Source organism: Bubalus kerabau, chromosome 1 (assembly GCF_029407905.1).
Source record: "Bubalus kerabau isolate K-KA32 ecotype Philippines breed swamp buffalo chromosome 1, PCC_UOA_SB_1v2, whole genome shotgun sequence".
Taxonomy (NCBI): domain Eukaryota; kingdom Metazoa; phylum Chordata; class Mammalia; order Artiodactyla; family Bovidae; genus Bubalus; species Bubalus kerabau.
Window position 1 is genome coordinate 207,201,252 of NC_073624.1, and position 25,221 is coordinate 207,226,472.

The 25,221-nt window shown below is 40.6% G+C and overlaps 1 protein-coding gene and 1 pseudogene across 7 annotated transcripts in view; both read right to left on the reverse strand.

Annotated features, from left to right (window-relative positions):
* The window catches only part of UIMC1 (ubiquitin interaction motif containing 1), a 139,263-nt gene that overhangs the window by 71,333 nt on the left and 42,709 nt on the right, over positions 1–25,221 (reverse strand). For 5 of the 7 annotated variants that reach the window (XM_055551059.1, XM_055551037.1, XM_055551046.1 and 2 more), the window contains 3 exons: positions 1,926–2,050; positions 1,109–1,208; positions 55–797 (listed from right to left, as the gene is read on the reverse strand). The exons of 1 other annotated variant lie outside the window; for it this stretch is intronic. In XM_055551059.1, coding sequence (XP_055407034.1) covers positions 55–797; positions 1,109–1,208; positions 1,926–2,050 — 968 coding nt within the window. The remainder of the gene's footprint in view (positions 1–54; positions 798–1,108; positions 1,209–1,925; positions 2,051–25,221) is intronic. One more of the 7 variants, XM_055551064.1, reaches the window with a different exon arrangement.
* On the reverse strand, positions 21,602–25,122 carry LOC129630438 (selenide, water dikinase 1-like; annotated as a pseudogene).

Genomic DNA, 25,221 nt, shown 5'->3' on the forward strand with positions numbered 1-25,221 from the left:
CCTTGTTTAATCTGTGAATAAATCATCCTTAATCACAGCATCACTGACCCTTACCTGACCATGACTGGTTGTTGGTTCTTCATCCAACAAAAGTTTCTCTTTCAAGCTTTTAATTGGACTTTCTTGGAAATCCTTGGTTTTTGAGTGCCAGACAGATGCCCTAGACTCCTGCCTCTCCTCTTTGTCTTCATCTCCCACATCTTCTGAGATGCCTTCATTTTTTTCACTAGCCTGATCTCCTTGGCCACATTCATTCTGGATCAGAGAAGGAGGTCTAGGTAACACTGGTTCCCCAAAACCTTTTTTTTTTAAGAGCTGCCTCTGAGTCATTTTCAGGCTCTTTTGATAAACCTCCAACTGGCAGAGAATGACCTTGGTATATTGGTTAGGGTCTACTCCATCAGGGCAGAATGGAATACCCCAGAAGTAGTGTACAGTGCCCCCAATGTCCTGGAGACCTTTGGCATCTGCTGGGGTAGGCAGACAGTGCCTAGATGTGTCCCCCCTACCCTGGGCAGCTTTGTGAAAAGCACAACCCCTCCCAGTACTTTCCTGTGGCTTCCCACACTGTGTGTGCTCAGCCAAGTGGCCAGTACATCTGTCAAAACATTTAACGTTCTCATTCTCAAACACTGGCTGGCTTGATTGGTCCCAGCTTCCTGAGCTGCCAGAGACCGGCTCCTCTTCAGTGTTTTCAGTGTGGTCCCAAGGCTCCTCTCTTTCCTCAGACTCGTTTCCCTGACTGATATGTGAGCCTTTAAACAGTGATGGAGGTACCAGCTGCCATATGCCTGTAGGTATTTGAGAAAAAGTAGGGCTAAGGACAAACCATTTTTTATTAAGAGGGTTTGGTAAATTATCACTTATCAAGAATTACATAATGTGGGTAAAAAAGGCTCTTCTTTGGGTTTAACCAAAAGTTGGCTTCTCCTGGGAGATAAAAGTATGCTGGATATTAGTTAGCTCTCAACTACTATCTGACTTAACCTCTCTAATACCACCAAAGGGATTCTGGACATTTCTGTATATCTATTCTCAGCATGATATCCCTCTGATATGGTTATGCTTGATGAGAAGAAGGAGCCAGAACAGGGAGACATGCCTTCAGTGGTCCCAGAGTCTGTGGTTTTCTGTTGGTGGGACTGTGAAGATGGTCCAGTGGCCAGAGGTCGAGATCTGGTAGCAGAAGCATCAGAAGGCCGGCAACTCTGAAACAAGTGATCCCACACCAGACCAGGTTTATTATTAAGATAGCTATACATGAAGGGTCATAGGAAGAACAAAAAAGAGGAGTTCACCGTCCCTAAGCGATTCTCCTCTCCAAAACGTAGATGCTCAATTCAAATAAATTCCACAATGTGTATCGCATGCCTACTATGTACAAAGCACTGTATTAGATCAGTATACTAGACCTTTTTCTAATATAGAAAAATGAATGGCATAAAGGATGGCTCAGGATCTGCCACTGGCAAATATCTTTCACATTTAAAATAACTTCAATTACACATATTCAAATCACAGTGTAATATTATTTGAAAATTTTTAATACGGCTCATTCTGTCTCTTCATAACCCACCTCTAGTTCTCATTCCCTTTGTTCTCCCCACAATACAGGGAAAGTTTATCTTGCTCTCTTTTGGTTTCTTGTTACTCAGTAACTCTTTTCAGAAGCTGCCAAATACTATGGTTCTCTTAAGACATGGACTGAAAATTTGTGATGTAGAAAACTCTTCCATATAGAATTAACAAAACACTAAATTGAGTTCACAATTTGACACAGATTTTAAAAATGATAATGGGAAATATCTGTCAATTGAAAACCCTATGAACTACTTACTACAGCTAGTTCCTAATTAGCCATGACACTGCAGAAATAAAATATTGCTGATCAATGCTCACAAACTTTTTCAACATAGCATATTTACATTCAGACTCTCCGCAATGGCTTTCCTCAAGAGTTCTTCTTCTTCCGCCTCCTGGCTGTTCACCTCCCTAGCTTCCTGTTCACTCATTTTGAGAGCCAGAGCAAACTGTTCTTCTTCTGTCATTTCTGTAAGAAGACAGGGAAAAGAGAGACAGTGACACTACAAACATTAAATAAGTGTGTAGACAAGAAACAGAATTATTAAACTTTTCAAGAGAAGACACTAAAGACCACTTAGTACAATTCTGTGAATAAGGAAAGCTCCAAAAGGTAAGGTACCGGTAAAAATCAGTAGCAGCAGCTATAAGAGTCCAGGATTAACGAAACTGTGAGCTCCTATGAAGGCAGAGTTTCTGCCTACTTTTCTTCACTGTTGTATCTTCAGCACAAGAGAAGAGTACCTGGCTCCTGACAGGTAATATCTGGTGAATGAATAAGAGGAACTAACTCCCAATCCAGGGTTTTTCAATACCTATCACTTCATACTGATACATATTTGCTTTATGCTCAATATCAAGCCAGAGTAATTTTACTTTTCAGAATCTTCTGATTTATCCAGTAGAAAAGAACATCTCTAAAGACCAGAGTGTCATCTGCAAACAGCACTTCCCATTAAAAGCAACTGGGGTACCCTGGAGAGGAATAGTTGACTGCAAGTCTGGAGAATGAAACATATTAATAGAAGACGAATTAGAATATCTGTCATATTTATGAGCAAAGAATCTACCAGATACTACTCGGGTCATATCAAAAGAACTTAAGACCCAACTTAAAAAGGTTCTCAATGGCCAAAAATGAGACCACTGAACATCAACAAGGATAATGAATACAACGAATTAAAACATACTAAATAAGTTTAACTGGAGAAGGGAATGGCAACCCACTCCAGTATTCTTCCCTGGAGAATTCCATGGACAGAGGAGCTTGGCAGCCTACAGTCTATGGGGTCACAAAGAGTTGGACACAACTGGGTGACTAACACACAAATAAGTTTAAATCTATAAGTTCATAATAGTACTTAAAAAAAACTAATTGGTCACTGTTGAAGAATGTTAACAATATGTTATTCAATCAACAATGAATCAATTATTTTGAAAACTGGGAAAAAAAAAAAGGATAGAGAATCAAGCTTTTGTCCTATTCTTCCAATATAAGCTATACTACTAGATAACCAAATAGATGAAAAGAAGCTTCTCTTTAAAGAGTTGTAAGATGGTGTGGAGAAAAGGGAACCCTCTTGCACTGTTGGTGGGAATGTAAATTGATACAGCCACTATGAAGAACAGTATGGAGATTCCCCAATAAACTAGGAATAAAACTACCATACTACCCAGCAATCCCACAACTGGGCATATACCCTGAGAAAAATCATTCTAAAAGGCACATGTACCCCAATGTTCATTGCAATACTATTTACAATAGCCAGGACACGAAAGCAACCTAGATGTCCATCGACAGATGAATGGATAAAGTTGTGGTATATATGTGTGTGTGGTATATATATATATATATATAACGGGCTTCCCTTGTGACTCAGCTGGTAAAGAATCTGCCTGCAATGCGGGAGACATGGGTTTGATCCCTGGGTTGGGACGATCCCCTGCAGAAGGAAATGGTTAACCACTCCAGTTTTCTGGCCTGGAGAATCCCATGGACTTTATAGTCCATGGAGTCACAAAGAGTTGGACACAACTGAGTGACTTTCACTCTCACCTATATATAATTGAGTATTATTCAGCCATAAAAAGGAACAAAGTCAGTTGTAGTGAGGTGGATGAACCTAGAGCCTGTTATGCAGATGAAGTATGTCAGCAAAATAAAAACAAATACTCTATATTAACACACACATATGGAATCTAGAAAAATGGTACTGATTAACCTACTTGTAGAGCAGCAATAGAGATGCAGACATAGAGAAAAGACTTGTTAGACACAGTGAGGGAAGGAGAGGGTAGAACGAATTGAGAGTAGCATTGAAACATACACATTACCATATGTAAAACAGATAACCACTGGGAATATGCTATATGATGCAGGGAGCTCAACCTAGTGCTCTGTGACAACCTAGAGAGGTGGGATGTGGGGGGGAGTGGGGGGAGATGGGAGGGAGGTTCCAAAGGGAGAGGACATATGCATACCTGTGGCTGATTCATGCTGATGTATGGCAAAACCAATACAACATTGTAAAACAATTATCCTCCAATTAAAAATAAATAAATTTTAAAAAATAATACTTCAAAAGAAAATTATTCTAGCCAATAAATATAAAAAAGAATATTGCCATTTTGTATAATGCTTATGGACAAGATTCTGGCAGTGACTAACAAACTACACATATGACCCAGCAATCCCAATTCGAGCAATGTACTCTAACGATATATTTTCAAGTTTTAAAAAAATAAATAAACACAAGACAGCATATTTAAAAAACAAAGACATCACTTTGCTGACACAGGTCTGCAGTCAAAGCTATGGTTTTTCCAGTAGTGAGAGGGTAACAGGCAGGAAGGCCAAGGGTCTCCAAATGGAGGAAACAGGCTGCAAGTCTTAGACATTTTTTATCTCTTTTTTAAGCAGCAGGAGGAAACAAACCACAAGTGTCAGATTTTTTACCCTTCTCTATACAAATTTAAAAGGTTTTCCTTAAAATTCTGTGTTGCCATGACGACACCTGGTTCCACCTGAACTTAACTTTTCTCAAACCTTGAGCTAACCAATCCGTTTTTCTTATGGAAATGGTTTTCTTAAGCTATGTTAATGAACTATGTATTTACACTAGACTCTGTCTCTCTTGAAGTCTGTTCTGCTTAAGACTCAGATCACACTAGGACCACAGCCTTGTCTAACTCAATGAAACTAAGCCATGCCCTTGGGGCCACCCAAGACAGGCGGGTCATGGTGGAGAGGTCTGACAGAATGTGGTCCACTGGAGAAGGGAATGGCAAACCACTTCAGTATTCTTGCCTTGAGAACCCTATGTTAAATCTACTACTGCAGGCAGGAATCCCTCAGAAGAAATGGAGTAGCCATCATGGTCAACAAAAGAGTACGAAATGCAGTACTTGGATGCAATCTCAAAAATGACAAAATGATCTCTGTTCGTTTCCAAGGCAAACCATTCAATATCACAGTAATCCAAGTCTATGTCCCAACCAGTAACGCTGAAGAAGCTGAAGTTGAATGGTTCTATGAAGACCTACAAGACCTTTTAGAACTAACACCCAAAAAAGATGTCAAATTTGGAAAACTCAGCAGTGGCCACAGGACTGGAAAGGTCAGTTTTCATTCCAATCCCAAACAAAGGCAACGCCAAAGAATGCTCAAACTACCACACAATTGCACTCATCTCACACGGTAGTAAAGTAATGCTCAAAATTTTCCAAGCCAGGCTTCAGCAATACGTGAACCGTGAACTTCCTGATGTTCAAGCTGGTTTTAGAAAAGGCAGAGGAACCAGAGATCAAATTGCCAACATCTGCTGGATCATCGAAAAAGCAAGAGAGTTCCAGAAAAACATCTACTTCTGCTTTATTGACTATGCCAAAGCCTTTGACTGTGTGGATCACAATAAACTGTGGAAAATTCTGAAAGAGATGGGAATACCAGACCACCTGACCTGCCTCTTGAGAAACCTGTATGCAGGTCAGGAAGCAACAGTTAGAACTGGACATGGAACAACAGACTGGTTCCAAATCGGGAAAGGAGTACGTCAAGGATGTATATTGTCAGCCTGCTTATTTAACTTATATGCAGAGCACATCATGAGAAATGCTGGGCTGGAAGAAGCACAAGCTGGAATCATGACTGCCGGGAGAAATATCAATAACCTCAGATATGCAGATGACACCATCTTTATGGCAGAAAGCGAAGAGGAACTAAAGAGCCTCTTGATGAAGGTGAAAGAGGAGAGTGAAAAAGTTGGCTTAAAACTCAACATTCAGAAAACGAAGATCATGGCATCTTGTCCCATCACTTCATGGCAAATAGATGGGGAAACAGTGGAAACAGTATCAGACTTTATTTTTCTGGGCTCCAAAATCACTGCAGATGGTGACTGCAGCCATGAAATTAAAAGACGCTTGCTCCTTGGAAGAAAAGTTATGACCAACCTAGATAGTATATTCAAGAGCAGAGACACTACTTTGCCAACAAGGTCCATCTAGCCAAGGCTATGGTTTTTCCAGTGGTCATGTATGGATCTGAGAGCTGGACTGTGAAGAAAGCTGAGTGCCGAAGAATTGATGCTTTTGAACTGTGGTGTTGGAGAAGACTCTTAGAGTCCCTTGGACTGCAAGGAGATCCAACCAGTCCATTCTGAAGGAGATCAGCCCTGGGATTTCTTTGGAAGGAATGATGCTAAAGCTGAAACTCCAGTACTTTGGCCACCTCATGCGAAGTTGACTCATTGGAAAAGACTCTGATGCTGGGAGGGATTGGGGGCAGGAGGAGAAGGGGACGACAGAGGATGAGATGGCTGGATGGCACCACTGACTCGATGGACGTGAGTCTGAGTGAACTCCGGGAGTTGGTGATGGACAGGGAGGCCTGGTGTGCTGCGATTCATGGGGTCGCAAAGAGTTGGACACGACTGAGCAACTGAACTGAACTGAACTGAAGGGCTTAACAAACCTGTATGTTTTACTCATACACTATTTTCTTAATCTATGTTTATGAAACTATATATTTATGTGGAAACCTGCCTTTCTTCAAGATTCATGTCAATCGTTTTATGGCCCAGGACGACTCACCTGGTGCCAATATTATCTCAACATGCATGTTGTGGGTGAGAGGGCTGGTACCACTCTGAGACATCTCCTTTCTCTAATTAACAGCTGGCTGATAGGTATGTAACATACTGCTAAAGGCTAGCAGGGGGGCACTCTTTCTGCCCCCTTCTGATGTCTATGTCAGAAGCTTTGTCCATCTCTTTCATACTTTAATAAAACTTTATCATGCAAAAGTTCTGAGTGATCAAGCTTTGTCACTGGCCCCAGATTGAATTCCTCTCCTCTGGAGGCCAAGAATCCCAACGTCTTTCATGGCCTAGCAACAACCTTTCATCTTGGGGGCTCATCTGGGACCTGAAACTGGGACCCCTCATGCCAGAGGCAAGAACCGTAACCTGTAGACCAACCAGCCTGCTTCAGCAGTCATGTACAGATGGGAGAGTTGGACCATAAAGAAGGCTGAGCACCAAAAAACTGATGCTTTCAAATTTTGGTGCTGGAAAAGACTCTTGAGAGTCCCTTGAACTGCAAAGAGGCCAAACCAGTCAATTCTAAAGGAAATCAACCCTGAATATTCATGGAAGGACTGATGCTAAAGCTGAAGCTCCAATATTTTGGCCACCTGATGTGAAGAGCCAACTCATTGGAAAAGACTTTGATGCTGGGAAAGATTGAAGGCAAAAGCAGAAGAGGGTAACAGAGGATGAGACGGTTAGATAGCATCACCAGTTCAATGGACATGAATTTGAGCAAACTCCAGGAGACAGTGGAGGACACAGGAGCCTGGCATGCTGTAGTCTATAGGATTGCAAATAGTTGGACACAACTTTGCGACTGAACAATGACAACAAAACTAAATATGTACTACATTTTTCATTGCAGCATTGTTTGAATTTGCAAAACAATGGAATCCACATAATGACTATCACAGGACACTGCTTGAATAAATTTTGGTATTCATACATAAAACTGTAAAAAGAATAAGGAAGGTATCTATGCTCTAGGAATAGAATTATTGTAAAGATACAGTATTAAGCTAAAAAAAAGAAGCAAAACACAAAAGATTATATAGTATGCTAATTTTTACCAAGAGTGACACAAGAAAGATGAATTAGAAACTAATTCAAATGGTTATATATAGATAGTTGGGTACAAAGTGGGAGGGATAAGGGAGGGAGTGACATTTCTTTGACTATACCTTTTGGTATATCTTTGACTTAATCGGGTAAATGTTAAACCTGTTTTTAAAATGTAAAATAAAATCAGTAAGGATGAGGGACCCCTAAGATTAAATTCCCAAAATAAAAAAATGCACCCAAATAAATTTAAAGTGATCTTAATGAGAATGAAAACAGATCAGAATTAACCAGTGAATGAATGTCAGATGGCCTTAGATTTTCTGTATAGAGAGGTTTTTTAACTATAAATTCAAATTCTTTAATAGATATAAGGCTATTCAGATGTTCTTTTTTTTTCTGTGTCAGTTTTCATAAATTATGTTTTTCAGTGATGTTTTTAATTTGTTCAATTAAGTCAGTATTTCTCAGTCCTTTTTTCATTACTATTCCCTGAAGAATACTTTCTAGACTTTTTTTTCCTAATCAAAATGTATGGAAGTACATAATGCAATGTTTACAGGGATATGAATAGCTTTACATGATCATATAAAAAAGAATAAAAATTTAAAATCAGAGATCTAAGCTTTTCTCTTTAATAAGCTAAACAATGAAGAGCAAAATTAACCCAAAGTAAGAAGAAAGTAATATAAAGAGCAGATATCAATGAAATAGAAGATTGTATACAACACAGAAAATAAAAATTAATAACAAAACTTGGTTCCATGAAAAGGTCAATAAAATTTATAAATCTCTGATTAGACTGATCAAGAAGAAAAAGAAAACATGTAAGTTAACAATACAGGAATAAGAGGGGATATATCACTACAGATTCTACAATCATGAAAAGAACAACAGAATACCATGGACAATTTTATGCCAATAAATTTGACAAACAAACATGCATTCTCAACTGGCATGATATCATCCCCAAGTGGACAAAAATTGGTTCTTGGAAGTCCAAGAAATCTTACTCTCTTTATATATAAAACACAGGTGTATAAGTTGGTACATAAATAGGATATATAGCATTATCTAAGACGCTTATTCCTTGGAAGGAAAGTTATGACCAACCTAGATAGCATATTCAAAAGCAGAGACATTACTTTGCCAACAAAGGTTCATCTAGTCAAGGCTATGGTTTTTCCTGTGGTCATGTATGGATGTGAGAGTTGGACTGTGAAGAAAGCTGAGCGCTGAAGAATTGATGCTTTTGAACTGTGGTGTTGGAGAAGACTCTTGAGAGTCCCTTGGACTGCAAGGAGATCCAACCAGTCCATCCTGAAGGAGATCAGCCCTGGGATTTCTTTGGAAGGAATGATGCTAAAGCTGAAACTCCAGTACTTTGGCCACCTCATGCGAAGAGTTGACTCACTGGAAAAGACTCTGATGCTGGAAGGGATTGGGGGCAGAAGGGGATGACAGAGGATGAGATGGCTGGATGGCACCACTGACTTGATGGACGTGAGTCTGGGTGAACTCCGGGAGTTGATGATGGACAGGGAGGCCTGGCGTGCTGCGATTCATGGGGTCGCAAAGAGTCGGACACGACTTAGCGACTGAACTGAACTGAACTGATGGCATTAAAATTTCACGGGGACAGTGGTGGCTAGGAAAAAAAAAGTCTAAAAAGGATCCTTCAGGGAACAGTAATGAAAAAAGGACTGAGAAACACTGACTTAACTGAAACAAAACAAATAAAAAAAATCACTGAAAAACATAAATTATGAAAACTGACACAGAAGAAAAAGAGTATCTGAACAGCCTTATACCTACTAAAGAATATGAATCTGTAACTAAAAACCTCTCCATAAAGAAAATCCAAAGCCATCTGACATTCATCACTGGTGAATTCTAACAAAAACTAAAGAAAAAATAATAGCAACATAATTCAGAAAATAAGATATCAAGTCTCCCCAAACTGATTCAACACAATCCCAACAAAAATCCAAACAAGTTCATTAAACGTAATGTAATAAAAAATTCAGAAATAGATGCACAAATTTTTTTCAATTGATTTCTACCAACAAGCCTTTTCAACAAATGGTACCAGAACAACAGGATACCATAAGGAAAAAAAATGAAACTTTAACGCTTATCTCGCACTATAGACAAAAATTAACTCAAAATGGAATACATATCTAGATGTAAAAGCTAAAACTATAAAAATTCTAGAAGAAAACACAGGTGAAAATCTTTGTAACTGAGGGGTAGTCAAATTTTGCTTACACATGACACAGAAAGAAAAAAGTAAATATAAAACTTCTCTTTGTTACAAAAATAAAAAGTACAAAAATAGTTTTTAATTAAAAAAAAATTTTAAGTAAAAAAGAAAGAAAAGAAAAAGGTAAGTCACAAAATGGGAGAACATATTCACTATATAATCTGACAAAAGACTTGTATCCAAAGTATATGAAATATCTATACTTCATAGTAAGAAAACAAGCCATCTAATTTTATCAATAATGAACAACAGATCTGAAAATTTTGGAATAATCATTAAGCATAAGAAAAGATCATTAATCATGAGGAAAATGCAAGTTAAAATGATCTACCACTATATATCAATAGAATGGATAAAATGGAAAAGACTGACATTCTTACAACATGATTATTCATTCTTAATGAAGTCACTAAGTCATCAAGAAAATATTGATGTTGATTATATCCTCTGTGTTCAATTTAAGAGAATGAAAACCATGTAATAATGCAAAATGAGTTCTTTGTAATATTCAGTCTTTTAAAATATCTTGTATTCCCTAATTAAGAGTCCCTTGGACAGCAAGGAGATCAAACCAGTTAATCTTAAAGGAAATCAACCCTGAGTACTCCTTAGAAGGACTAATGCTGAAGCTGAAGCTCCAGTATTTTGGTCACCTGATGCAAATAGTAGACTCATTGGAAAAGTCCCAGATGCTGGGAAAGACAGAGGGCAGAAGAAGGAGTCAGATAATGAGATGGCTGGATGGCATCACTGATACAATGGACATGAACTTGGGCAAACTTCAGGAGACGGTGAGGGACAGGGAAGCATGGTGTGCTGCAGTCCATGAGGTCACAAAGAGTCGAACACGACTGAAGGACTGAACAACATATTTCCTAAGGATTCTGGAGAGATGCAGGCTTTGCTATTACATTAACATGAAAACAAGAACTTAGTAATGATTCTGTTCTCAACTACATAGACAGGAAACTCCACAGCCAGACTGAGGAAGGAAATGAAAGTTCCTCAGTCATGTCTGACTCTTTGCAACCCTAAGGACTGTATGTAGCCTGCCAGGCTCCTCTATCCATGGAATTCTCCAGGCAATTCTATTGGAGTGGGTTGCCGTTCTCTTCTCCAGGGGATCTTCCCAACCCAGGGATCGAACCCAGGTCTCCCACAATGCAGGCACATTCCTTACCATCTGAGCCATGAGGGAAGCCCCCACAGCCAGACTACCTGGGTTTAATTCTTGATTGCATGCTTTTTTAGTTGTAAAATTTTGAGCAGGTTATTTATCCTCTAAACCTGGATACTGGTGCTGGTCTCTGATAATCTCCCTCCCTCTTTTTTCTTTGTGTCTTTTAATCCGCATGACCATATATCTAGAGTAAATATAAACATACTCTTAACATTAGAATTCTCATATAAATACTATGATTTAATAATACTTGTTTTACTTCACACACAAGAAAAACAGAGGTAATAGTATTTAAGTCTGTTACGACGGTTAAATAATACATGAAAAATATTTAGAATAGTACCTGGCACATAACAAGTGTCTAATAACTGTTTATTATTACTCTCAATTAACAAATTATTTACTGTTATTACATTTTATTTAAAGAAATCCAAAACTTCAGATTATTGTTTTTCACTAACAGTAACACCTGTCTTCCCAGGTGGCTCAGTGGTAAAGAATCCTCCTGCCAATGCAGGAGATGCAGGTTTGATTCCTGGGTCAGGAAGATGCCCTAGAGAAGGAAATAGCAACCCACTCCAGGATTCTTGCCTGGAAGATCCCAAGGACACAGGAGCCTGTCAGGCTACAGTCTATGGGGTCACAAAAGAGTCAGATACAACTAGCAACTGAACAACAAACAATAACATACAAGCACATAATCTGACAAAGCCACCACTACATATTTACTCTAACCACAATCAGAATTAAAAGGACATTCTTATTCACTAGTTACTGACTCTTAGTTTTTATATAACCATGATCTGAGACTAAAGTCTAATAAACATCACTACTGACTAGGACATATTTTACCTAACCTCTCTACAATATAAGAACCCAACCATTAGAAGAAAGGGAGAAACAAACTGGAATTCCAGCCAGGAGGAAAAGTCAGCAAGTGTCAACATTAGAATCTCTAACTGAATTGGCTCAACTAGCTTATCAAATGATTTTGATTATGCTCTTCAAAATTTATGATCTCCCAACATTCAGGTTCAGAGAAGGCAATGGCACCCCACTCCAGTACTCTTGCCTGGAAAATCCCATGGGCGGAGGAGCCTGGAAGGCTGCAGTCCAGGGGTTGCTAAGAATTGGACACAACTAAGCGACTTCACTTTCACTTTTCACTTTCATGCATTGGAGAAGGAAATGGCAACCCACTCCAGTGTTCTTGCCTGGAGAATCCCAGGGACCATGGAGCCTGGTGGGCTGCCATCTATGGGGTCGCACAGAGTCAGACACGACTAAAGCAACTTAGCAGCAGCAGCAGCAGCAACATGGAGGTTGGCCCACTGAGATGTGTAAACAGGCTGTTAACAATCCAAACAATCCAGAACACAAAAACAGATATAACCTGTAAAAGTTGTGGTTATTTAAAAAGGTTGAGGGGCTTCCTGTGGTCCAATGGTTAAGAATTCACCTTCCTATGCAGGAAATGGGGGTTTGATCCCTGGTTGGGGAACTAAGATCCCACACGCCACAGGGCAACAACTCCATGTGCCACAACCACTGAGCCTGAGTGCTCTAGAGTCCATACAACAAAATTACAGAAGCCCACGCACTGCAATGAAGACCCAGCACAGCCTAAATAAGAAAGTAAACCGAGAGAACAGAACAAATGTTCTGACAGAGCACATTTCATGCAACAACAAAAGATAAATTATCTTCCTGCCCAAATCTTTTCCTAAGAACTTTTTTTTGCAAAACAGACCTAGCTCTGCAACTGTGATAAACTTAATATATCTACACATTGCCAGTTACAAGTTTATAAAACACTTTTGAAAGCATCAAGACACTGTGTAGGCACCTGTATAGATGTGCATTCTCAAACAAAGTGATACCACTTCTGGGAGTTTATCCTGAACAATCACTGAAAAGAAAAACTGTGTTATACACAAAAAGATGTTCATTACACTATAACCTGGGCTTCCCTGGTGGCTCAGTGGTATAAGAATGCAATGCAGGAGATCTGGGTTCAATTCCTGGGTCGGGAAGATCCTGTGGAGAAATAAATAGCAACCCACTCCAGTATTCTTGCCTAGAGAATCCCATGGACAGAGGAGCACAACAGGCTACAGTCCATGGGGTCACAAAGAGTTGGACACGACTGAGCGGGTAATACACACACACACACACACACACACACACACACACAATAACCTCCAAGGTGACTGACTTAAGTTTCCTAAAAACAAAGCCACTGTTAAGTTATATAAGGCATGTTAACTCAAGAGACTCATATGTTATCAAAATACTAATCATGAAGATATATAAAAATGATAAAAGTCTATAAAAGCCATATGAAAATATAATGGAAATTATAGAACCAATTTCTGATTCCACATGTAAGAAACCTGGAAGTCACTGCTTTGTGCTAAAGAGTAAAAAGCTATTAATAAAGCAACTGAAAAAATCAACAACTCTTCCTGGATCTGTGAGAAAGGAGGGCACAAGGCACATTGCTGCCCCCAAGACAGAGAGAGAAACAATGGAATACAGGGAGTCATGGCTTAACAGAACAGAGATTCAAGAGTAAAAACTAACACAGAAATCAGTGCCAAGAAAACCTGAACTGTAAGGGACAAATTGCTGGAGGCTTGGTGTGGACAAGTCTGGGAGTTAAAAATTCCAGGGAAAAGGGGGCCCATAGACTTGTAAGTTTTATTTCCAAGATTTTAACCAGGTTCTCACAATAAATATAAGAGAAACTTCCTCTTAAATGTCCCAAAGACAGTAGAGGGGAGGAGCTATTTTGAAATTTATCAGGGCACTCTGTTCTTTCCAGCAAGGCTTGCCCTAGGAGAAACTAAGTAATCAATCTAGACTAACAGTATAACTGATGTGTGAGAAGGGACATACCAAACTCCAAGGTACTCTAGCCATCCTCTCCCACCTAAAGAGGGAGGAAAAAATTAGAAACACTTGTGAAGTTCACAGACTGAAATAGTGAGACCTAATTAGGGAACATCCCTGGTGGCTCAGATCGTAAGGAATCTGCCTCCAAGACAGGAGACCTGGGATCGATCCCTGCATCAGGAAGATCCCCTGGAGAAGGAAATGGCAACCCACTCCAGTATTCTTGCCTGGGAAATCCCACGGACAGAGTCGGACACAACTGAGCGACTTTCACTTCACAATCAGGGAACTACAGGTACTTCCCTTATTAGCCACACCTAACACCACATTACTAAAGGCCTATTTAGAGTAGTTTCTATTACCTGGTACATCGTGTCTAGCTATCAAAACAACATTACAAGTCACACTAAAAGGCAAAAACTACTATTTGAAAAGATAAGACTATGCATCAGAATCAGACATGGTGCTAATGCTGGAATTATCAGGCTAGAAATTTAAAACAATTATGATTAATATAAGGGCTTTAAAGGATAAATTAGAGCACAAACAAGGTCAGATGGGAAATGTAAACAGAGAGATGGAAATCCTAAGAAAGAAACAAAAAGAAATACTAAAGATTAAAAACACTGTAACAAAAATGAAGAATGCTTTGGATGGGTTTATCAGTAGACTGGACACACCTTTAAAAAAGAACCTGAGCTTGAAGACATGTTAATTGAAACCACCAAAACTAAAACATAAAGAGAACAAAGACTGAAAAGGATAAGACAATATTCAAGGACTGTGGAACAACCAGAAAAAGAGTAATAAAAACATAATGCAACTGCCAGAAGGATGAGAAAAATAGAAGCGAAAGAATTATGTGAAATAATAATGACTCAGAATTTCTCCAAATTAAGGTCAGATACTAAACTACAGATCCAGGAAGCTTAAGGAACACTAAACCGGGAGATCCCACAAGACAGCAGAGTGAAATAAGGAGGCCACCTTCCTCCCCACAAATATGTCAAAAACATATCTGTGTATGGAACAACTCCTACAGAACACCTTCTGAAAGCTGGCAAGACCCCAGACTTCCAAAAAGGCAAACCAATCTCCACAGAATGAGGTAGGGGAAAAGTTGTAAGAGAAAAAAGAGACAAAGGATTTGGGATGGAGACCTACACCTTGGGGAGGGAGCCATGAAGAAGAAAAAGTTTCTGCACACTTGGAAACCCCCTCACTGCAGTGTTGGGGAAGAGCTTTGGAACCACAGAGGGGAATGCAGCAACATGTGCTCAGAAGGCAAAATGGAAAGAAATCACCACAGAGATTGTTGCTGACCAGCACTTACCAGCCAAGATGCTGTTGGCATGCCCTGCTGCAGCCAGTATGGGCTAGGTAGAGGGTTTTGGGGGCTGGACCCTAGGGAGAGGACTGGGGTTGACTGCTGTGAAGATACTCTTAAGTGGCTAGTATAACACAGCTGATGGAGTCCAGGGAGTTAGGCCTGACAGAGAGACAGGAGATCATACCTGTGGGGATCCTCAAAAACTGTGCACTCACTGACAACAGGACCTAGCCTTCAAGAGTGCCATAGGTGCGAAAAGCCCCAGCTATGGACTGAGACCCCAGAGGCAGATACGCTGGCCAGCCACCACCAAAGCCGGCACAAGTGCCAGAGGTGGCACGAGCTGCAAATGCAACTTATGATCCCAGAGAGAGGCACTCAGGCCAACTGGCCACCATCAAAGCCAGGGCAAGTACAATAGGCAGGGAACAAACTGCGGCTGCAGTCCCAACCCCAAGGTAACAGCTGCCACCAAGCTGTCAGCAGGCAGAGGTCACAGTCCACACTTTCCTGTGGACTTATGTGGCTTGGCTCTAACAAGGGACACACAACCAGGGACCAACTATCCTTCAGTTCAGTTCAGTTCAGTCGCTCAGTCATGTCCGATTCTTTGCAACCGCATGAACCGCAGCACACCAGGCCTCTCTGTCCATCACCAATTCCCAGAGTCCACCCAAACCCATGTCCATTGAGTTGGTGATGCCATCTAATCATTTCATCCTCTGTCGTCCCGTTCTCCTCCTACCCTCAATCTTTCCCAGCATCAGGGTCTTTTCAAGTGAGTCAGCTCTTCGCATCAGATGGGCAAAGTATTGGAGTCTCAGCTTCAACATCAGTCCTTCCAATGAACACCCAGGACTGATCTCCTTTAGGATGGACTGATTGGATCTCCTTGCAGTCCAAGGGACTCTAAGAGTCTTCTCCAACACCACAGTTCAAAAGCATCAATTCTTCGGCACTCAGCTTTCTTTATAGTCCAACTCCTACATCCATACATGACCACTGGAAAAACCATAGCCTTGACTAGACGGACCTTTGTTGGCAAAGTAATGTCTCTGCCTTTCAACGTGCTGTCTAGGTTGGTCATAACTTTCCTTCCAAGGAGCAAGCGTCTTTTAATTTCATGGCTGCAATCACCACCCACAGTGATTTTGGAGCCCAGAAAAATAAAGTCTGATACTGTTTCCACTGTTTCCCCAATCTATTTGCCATGAACTGATGGGACCAGATGCCATGATCTTCGTTTTCTGAATGCTGAGCTTTAAGCCAACTTTTTCACTCTCCTCTTTCACCTTCATCAAGAGGCTCTTCAGTTCTTCTTCACTTTCTGCCATAAGGGTGGTGTCATCTGCATATCTGAGGTTATTGATATTTCTCCCGGCAATCTTGATTCCAGCTTGTGCTTCTTCCAGCCCAGCGTTTCTCATGATGTACTCTGCATATAACTTAAATAAGCAGGGTGACAATATACAGCCTTGACGTACTCCTTTCCTGATTTGGAACCAGTCTGCTGTTCCATGTCCAGTTCTAACTGTTGCTTCCTGACATGCATACAGGTTTCTCAAGAGGCAGGTCAGGTGGTCTGGTATTCCCATTTCTTTCAGAATTTTCCACAGTTTATTGTGATCCACACAGTCAAAGGCTTTGGCATAGTCAATAAAGCAGAAGTAGATGTTTTTCTGGAACTCTCTTGCTTTTTTGATGATCCAGAGGATGTTGGCAATTTGATCTCTGGTTCCTCTTCCTTTTCTAAAACCAGCTTGAACATCTGGAAGTTCACGGTTCACATATTGCTGAAGCCTGGCTTGGAGAATTTTACGCATTGCTTTACCAGCATGTGAGATGAGTGCAACTGTGCGGTAGTTTGAGCATTCTTTGGCATTGCCTTTGTTTGGGATTGGAATGAAAACTGACCTTTTCCAGTCCTGTGGCCACTGCTGACTTTTCCAAATTTGCTGGCATGTTGAGTGCAGCACTTTCACAGCGTCATCTTTCAGGATTTGAAATAGCTCATCTGGAATTCCATCACCTCCACTAGCTTTGTTTGTAGTGATGCTTCCTAAGGCCCACTTGGCTTCACATTCTAGGATGTCTTGCCCTAGGGGAGTGTATGAACCACCTCAGACTATAGCAACTTCTCACAGGTCTCTGCTGTGACCCCAATAGTGTCTGCCGTACCCCTCCATCTCCCCAGCCTGACTGAGAGGTGAGCCATAATAAGCTGCTATTTTCAGCCCCTCTTATCTTGGCAGGGAACAGACACCAGAGGGTTGCCTACAAGCAGCTGTTACTAGTATTCAGTCACTAAGTTGTGTCTGACTCTTTGTGACTCCATGGACTGTAGCATTCCAGGCTCCTCTGTCCTCCACTATATCCTGGAGTTTGCTCAAATTCATGTCCATTGAGTCAGTGATGTTATCTAACCATCTCATACTCTGTTGCCCCTTCTCCTTTTGCCTCCGATCTTTCCCAGCACCAGGGTCTTTTCCAATGGATTGGTTCTTCTCATCAGGTGGCCAAAGTATTGAAGCTTCAACAGAGGTGGGACCAAAACCAAAGCTAAGCTCCAGGGACTATGTGAACAAAGAGGAAGGGAAGGCACTCTTGCAGCTACAGGTGCAGCATATTAAATACCTGCTATCAGCCTGAGACTGTGGACTTTGGAGCAATTGTATGTCAATAAAATGGACAATCTGGAAGAAATGAACAAATTCCTAGAAAAGTATAACCTTCCAAGACTGAACCAGGAAGAAACAGGAAATATGAACAGACCAGTCACAGGCACTGAAATCAAAACTACAATCAAAAATCTTCCAACAAACAAAAGCCCAGGACTGGACCAGATGGCTTCACAGGTGAATTCTACTGAACATTTAGAGAAGAGTTAACATCTATCCTCCTCAAATTCTTCCAGAACACTGCAGAGGAAGAGAAACTCCCAAAGTCATTCTATAAGGCCACCATCACCCTGATACCAAAACCAGATGAAGACATTACAAAAAAAGACAATTACAGGCCAATATCACTGATGAACACAGATGAAAAAATTCAAAACAAAATTTTAGCAAACAGAACCCAACAACATAGTAAAAGGATCATACACCATGATCAAGTGGGGTTTATCCCGGGGCTTCTCCAATATACACAAGTCAATGTGATATACCATATTAACAAACTGAAAGATAAAAAGCATACCATCATCTCAATAGATGCAGAGAAAGCTTTTGACAAAATTCAACACTCATTTATAATTAAAAACTCTCCAGAAAGTAGGCACAGAAGGAACCTACCTAAACATAATAAAGGCCATATACAACAAATCCACAGAAAACATTCTCACTGTTTAAAAACTAAAAGTATTTTCACTAAAATCAGGAACAAGACAAGGGTAATCACTCTCACCATTATTATTCAATATAGGTTTGGAAGTCCCAGTAACAGCAATCAGAAAAAGAAATAAAAAACATCTAGATTGGAGAAGTAAAAGTAAAACTCTCACTATTTGCAGATGACATGATATTATACATAGAAAACCCTAAAGATGCCACCAGAAAATTACTAGAGCTAATCAATGAATATAGTAAAGTCACAGGATATCAAACACACAGAAATCCCTTGCATTCCTATACACTAACAATAAAAAATAAGAAAGAGAAATTAAACAATTCCATTAACTATTGCAACAAAAAGAATAAAATACCTAAGAGTAAACCTACCTAAAGAGACAAAAGACCTCTATGCATAAAACTATAAGACATGATGAAAGAAATCAAAGATGACACAAACAAATGGAGAGATATAACATGTTCTTGGATTGGAAGAATTAATATTATGATAACACTACCCAAAGCAATCTACAGATTCAATGAAATCCCTATCCAACTACCAATGACATTTTTCACAGAACTAGAACAGAAAATTTCACAATCTGTATGGAAACACAAAAGACCCCAAACAGCCAAAGCAGTCTTGAGAAAAACATACCTGGAGAAATCAACTTTCCTGCCTTCAGACTATACTACAAAGCTACAGTCATCAATACAGTATGCTATTGGCACAAAAGCAGAAATATAGACCAATGGAACAAGATAAAAAGCCCAGAGATAAACCCACACACCTATGGGCACCTTATCTTTGACAAAGGAGGCAGGAATATATACAATGGAGAAAAGACAGCCTCTTCAATAAGTGGTGCTGGGAAAACTGGACAGCTACATGTAAAAGAATGAAAAAAAAAAAAAAAACCTAGAACACTTCCTAATATCATACACAAAATAAACTCAAAATGGATCAAAGATTTAAATGTAAGGCCAGAAACTATAAAGTTCTCAGAGGAAAACACAGGCAGTATAGTCTTCAACACAAATTATAGCAAGATCCTATTTGACTTACCTCCTAGAGTAATGGAAATAAAAACAAAAATAACCAATGAGACCTAATTAAAATTAAAAGCTTTTGCACAAGAAAGGAAAGATTAAACAATTTTAAAAGACAACCCTCAGAATGGGAGAAAAGAACTGCAAATGAAGCAACTGACAAAGGATTAATCTCCAAAATATATATGCAACTCATACAGCTCAATATCAAAAAACGAACAGCGCAATCAAAAAATGAGCAGCAGAAACAGGTATTTCTTCAAAGAAGACATACAGATAGCTAATAAACACATGAAAAAATTGCTCAACATCACTTAGAGAAATGCAAATCAAAATTACAACAAGGTATCACTTCATACCAGTCAGAATGACCATCAACAAAAAAACTACAAACAATAAATGCTGGAGAGGATGTGGACAAAAGGGAACCCTACTGCCCTCTTGGTGGGAATGTAAATTGATACAGCCACTATGGAGAACAGTATGAAGATTCCTTAACAAACTAGTAATAAAACTACTATATGACCCAGCGATCCCACTACTGGGCAAATACTCTGAGAAAACCACAATTCAAAAAGACACAAGCACCCCAGTCTTCACTGCAGCACTACTGACAATAGCCAGGACAGGGAAGCAACCTAGATGTCCATCAACAGATGAATGGATAAACAAGTTGTGGCACATATATACAATGGCATAATACTCAGCCATAAAAAGTAATGAATTTGAGTCAGGTGTAGTGAGGTGGACGAACCTAGAGTGTGTTACACAGAGTGAAGTAAGTCAGAAAGAGAAAAACTAATACTGTATATTAACACATGCATAAGGAATCTAAAAAACAGTACTGATGAACCTTTTTATTTATTCTCTATGCAGACACAGAGAATGGTCTGGTAGACACAGAGAATGGTCTGGTAGACACAGAGGGGGACGGAGAGAGTTGGACAAATTGAGAAAGTATCACTGACATATATACACTATGCTTATTCCCACAGTCCTGTCCAACTCTTTGCAACCCCATGGACTATAGACTGCCCAGCTCCTCTGTCCATGGGGATTCTCCAGGTGAGAATACTGGAGTGGGTTGCCATGCCCTCCTCCAAGGGATCTTCCCAACCCAGGGATGGAACCCTGGCCTCACGCATTGCAGGCAGATTCTTTACCGTGTGAGCCACCAGGGAAGCCCATGAATACAGGAGTGGGTATCCTACCCCTTTATACACTATCAAGTGTAAAATAGGTACTAGCAGGAAGCAGCTGTATAACACAGGGAGCCCAGCCTAGCACTCTGTGATAACCTATAGGGGTGGAATGGTAGGGAGAGACTCAAGACTTTTTATCAAGTCATAAAAATATGACTGATTCATGTTGATGTACGGTAGAGACCAGCACAACACTGTAAAGCAATTATCCTTCAATTAAAAAAAAAAAAACAACCAGCAAAAATGCACCCCCAAAACTATACCAAGGCATATAGTTTTCAAACTGCTGAAAATCTAAGATAAAGCGCTGAAAAAAGCCATAGGGAAAAAACATCTTACCTATACAGCACCAAAGATAAGAGTTACATCCGACTTCTCAGAAACCATTCAAGCAATAGGAAAGTAGAGTAAAATATTGTTGAAAGATGTTCTTTAGACAGAAGGAATATTATCTAGGTCAGAAACTCAGATCTACATTAACAAAGGAAGAACACCAAAGAAGGAATAATTGAAGACAAAATAAAAACTTTTATTTTTCTTATTCTTTCTTTGTTCATAGTCGTTAATTGAAATGACAATAAAAGAAATAGCTATTTAAAACAAAACCACATAGCTGCTTCAGCCTAGATTAAGAGGTGGCACCGGGTGTGGGGTTCACATTCTGGGTGGGCAACTGCAATGCAACTTCAATGATCTGGGGCTTGTCTATGATCCTGGCTGTGTGGTTACCCTTCTCCATAATTTCAATAATGCATACCTGTTGGCCTTCACCATATTTCAGATCAGATCAGTCACTGAGTCGTGTCAGACTCCTTGCAACCCCATGAATCGCAGCATGCCAGGCCTCCCTGTCCATCACGAACTCCCGGAGTTCACTCAGACTCACATCCATCAAGTCAGTGATGCCATCCAGCCGTCTCATCCTCTGCCGTCCCCTTCTCCTCCTGCCCCCAATCCCTCCCAGCATCAGAGTCTTTTCCAATGAGTCAACTCTTCGCATGAGGTGGCCAAAGTACTGGAGTTGCAGCTTTAGCATCATTCCTTCCAAAGAAATCCCAGGGCTGATCTTCAGAATGGACTGGTTGGATCTCCTTGCAGTCCAAGGGACTCTCAAGAGTCTTCTCCAACACCACAGTTCAAAAGCATCAATTCTTCAGCGCTCAGCCTTCTTCACAGCCCAACTCTCACACCCATAAATGACCACTGGAAAAACCATAGCCTTGACTAGACGGACCTTTCTTGACGAAGTATTGTCTCTGCTTTTGAATATGCTATCTAGGTTGGTCATAACTTTCCTTTCAAAGAGTAAGCGTCTTTTAATTTCATGGCTGCAGTCACCATCTGCAGTGATTTTGGAGCCCCCCAAAATAAAGTCTGACACTGTTTCCACTGTTTCCCCATCTATTTCCCATGAAGTGATGGGACCAGATGCCATGATCTTCGTTTTCTGAATGTTGAGCTTTAAGCCAACTTTTTCACTCTCCACTTTCACCTTCATCAAGAGGCTTTTTAGTTCCTCTTCGCTTTCTGCCATAAGGGTGGTGTCATCTGCATATCTGAGGTTATTGATATTTCTCCCGGCAATCTTGATTCCAGCTTGTGTTTCTTCCAGTCCAGCGTTTCTCATGATGTACTCTGCATATAACTTAAATAAGCAGGGTGACAATATACAGCCTTGACGTACTCCTTTCCCGATTTGGAACCAGTCTGTTGTTCCATGTCCAGTTCTAACTGTTGCTTCCTGACCTGCATACAGGTTTCTCAAGAGGCAGGTCAGGTGGTCTGGTATTCCCTTCTCTTTCAGAATTTTCCACAGTTTATTGTGATCCACACAGTCAAAGGCTTTGGCATAGTCAATAAAGCAGAAGTAGATGTTTTTCTGGAACTCTCTTGCTTTTTCCATGATCCAGCAGATGTTGGCAATTTGATCTCTGGTTCCTCTGCCTTTTCTAAATCCAGCTTGAACATCTGGAAGTTCACGGTTCACATATTGCTGAAGTCTGGCTTGGAGAATTTTGAGCATTACTTTACTAGCATGTGAGATGAGTGCAATTGTGTGGTAGTTTGAGCATTCTTTGGCATTGCCTTTGTTTGGGATTGGAATGAAAACTGACCTTTTCCAGTCCTGTGGCCACTGCTGACTTTTCCAAATTTGCTGGCATATTGAGTGAAGCACTTTCACAGCATCATCTTTCAGGATTTGAAATAGCTCAACTGGAATTCTATCACCTCCACTAGCTTTGTTCGTAGTGATGCTTTCTAAGGCCCACTTGACTTCACATTCCAGGACGTCTGGCTCTAGGTCAGTGGTCACACCATCGTGATTATCTGGGTCGTGAAGATCTTTTTTGTACAGTTCTTCTGTGTATTCTTGCCATCTCTTCTTAATATCCTCTGCTTCTGTTAGGTCCCTACCATTTCTGTCCTTTATCGAGCCCATCTTTGCATGAAATGTTCCTTTGGTATCTCTGATTTTCTTGAAGAGATCTCTAGTCTTTCCCATTCTGTTGTTTTCCTCTATTTCTTTGCATTGATTGCTGAAAAGGTTTTCTTATCTCTCCTTGCTATTCTTTGGAACTCTGCATTCAGATGTTTATATCTTTCCTTTTCTCCTTTGCTTTTCGCTTCTCTTCTTTTCACAGCTCTTTGTAAGGCCTCCCCAGACAGCCATTTGCTTTTTTGCATTTCTTTTCCATGGGGATGGTCTTGATCCCTGTCTCCTGTACAATGTCACAAACCTCATTCCATAGTTCATCAGGCACTCTATCTATCAGATCTAGGCCCTTAAATCTATTTCTCACTTCCACTGTATAATCATAAGGGATTTGATTTAGGTCATACCTGAATGGTCTAGTGGTTTTCCCTACTTTCTTCAATTTAAGTCTGAATTTGGCAATAAGGAATTCATGGTCTGAGCCACAGTCAGCTCCTGGTCTTGTTTTTGCTGACTGTATAGAGCTTATCCGTATTTGGGGGACTTTATCTCTGCACAGAACTGAGCTACTTGCTCACAAAGTAAACAGATCAGGAGGCCTCTTGACATCTCCGGACAGGTCCCATGCATAAGGCCAAACATGTTTCCACAGGCCTTGCTCACAGCTGCCATTTTGGCCAGGATAGGAAGGTTATGAATCACAAAGGACACCTTGTTTCTCTGCTGTTTGGCCAGGTTCTGTGTGTGGCCCAGAATCCCAAAGCCTGTGATGTTGGTGGCCGCGTGGGCATTGAATGTACACACGAGTCCTGACACTGTCCTGTTGAGCCTGGCCATGTTCATCATTGCCTCCTGGTACTCCAGCTCCACATCCTCCTGGGGAATCACTAGCTTGATTTTATTCCATTTCTCAGGAATGTCCAGCCACTGGTGCATGGCCATGATCACTTGCATCCCCAAACGTTTTGTTAGCACAAGCACACCCAGCACTGCATTATCTGGCATGATAAATCCGTTGGGGTGGCAGACAGTTGTATCCACAACAACCCATGGGTTTAGCAATTCAGGGGTTTAGCTCTGTTTGGCCACCCATTATAGACGTTCCCACCTCCTCTGCTGCATGTTTAAAACCCTGTATATTTAGGGGCATTACTTTATCCCTTTCCCTGTTGGTCATTTTATGACTGATTCCAAGAAGCATCAGCATTTTGTCACATTCTGTGCCCCACATGACACAGAGGTCACTGAGGACATTGGCACAGGCTATCCTGCCCACCATCATATAAGGGTCAGCGACCATGGGCTAAATGTAATCTGCAGTTTGAACCAAGGGAAGACTGCCATGCCTCAGAGGAAAGACACAAGTGTCCATCCCAATGCTAAGTCTTGGCATATCTGCTACAAGAAACTGCTCTTCTTGGAAATGGTTCTCCTGTAAGGACTCCAGCAATTTCTGCAGGACATCTTAGAGCCCTTTGAAGCCAGAGCCCTTCAGTTAAGTGAACCTAGTTAACCAGAAGCTGTTTTCCAATTCATAACTTTTCCGATTAAAGTACTCCCACTCAGACATGGTTCTTGAGCCCACACACCTCACAGTTGGGCTCCTCCCCTCCCTCTCCTATGAGGCTGGTTTCTTTATAGATTCACCGGTTTGCTTTGCATCCTCCGCCTCCTCCCACAAACAGGACTCTGTCACTCCGACAACGTACCAGGCATGGTACCTTAACAAATTTAAAGCAAGAGAAATCATGCAATGTCTGCTCTTAGACCACAATGAAATTAAACTAGAAAACAATTAGAAAAATAACAGGAAA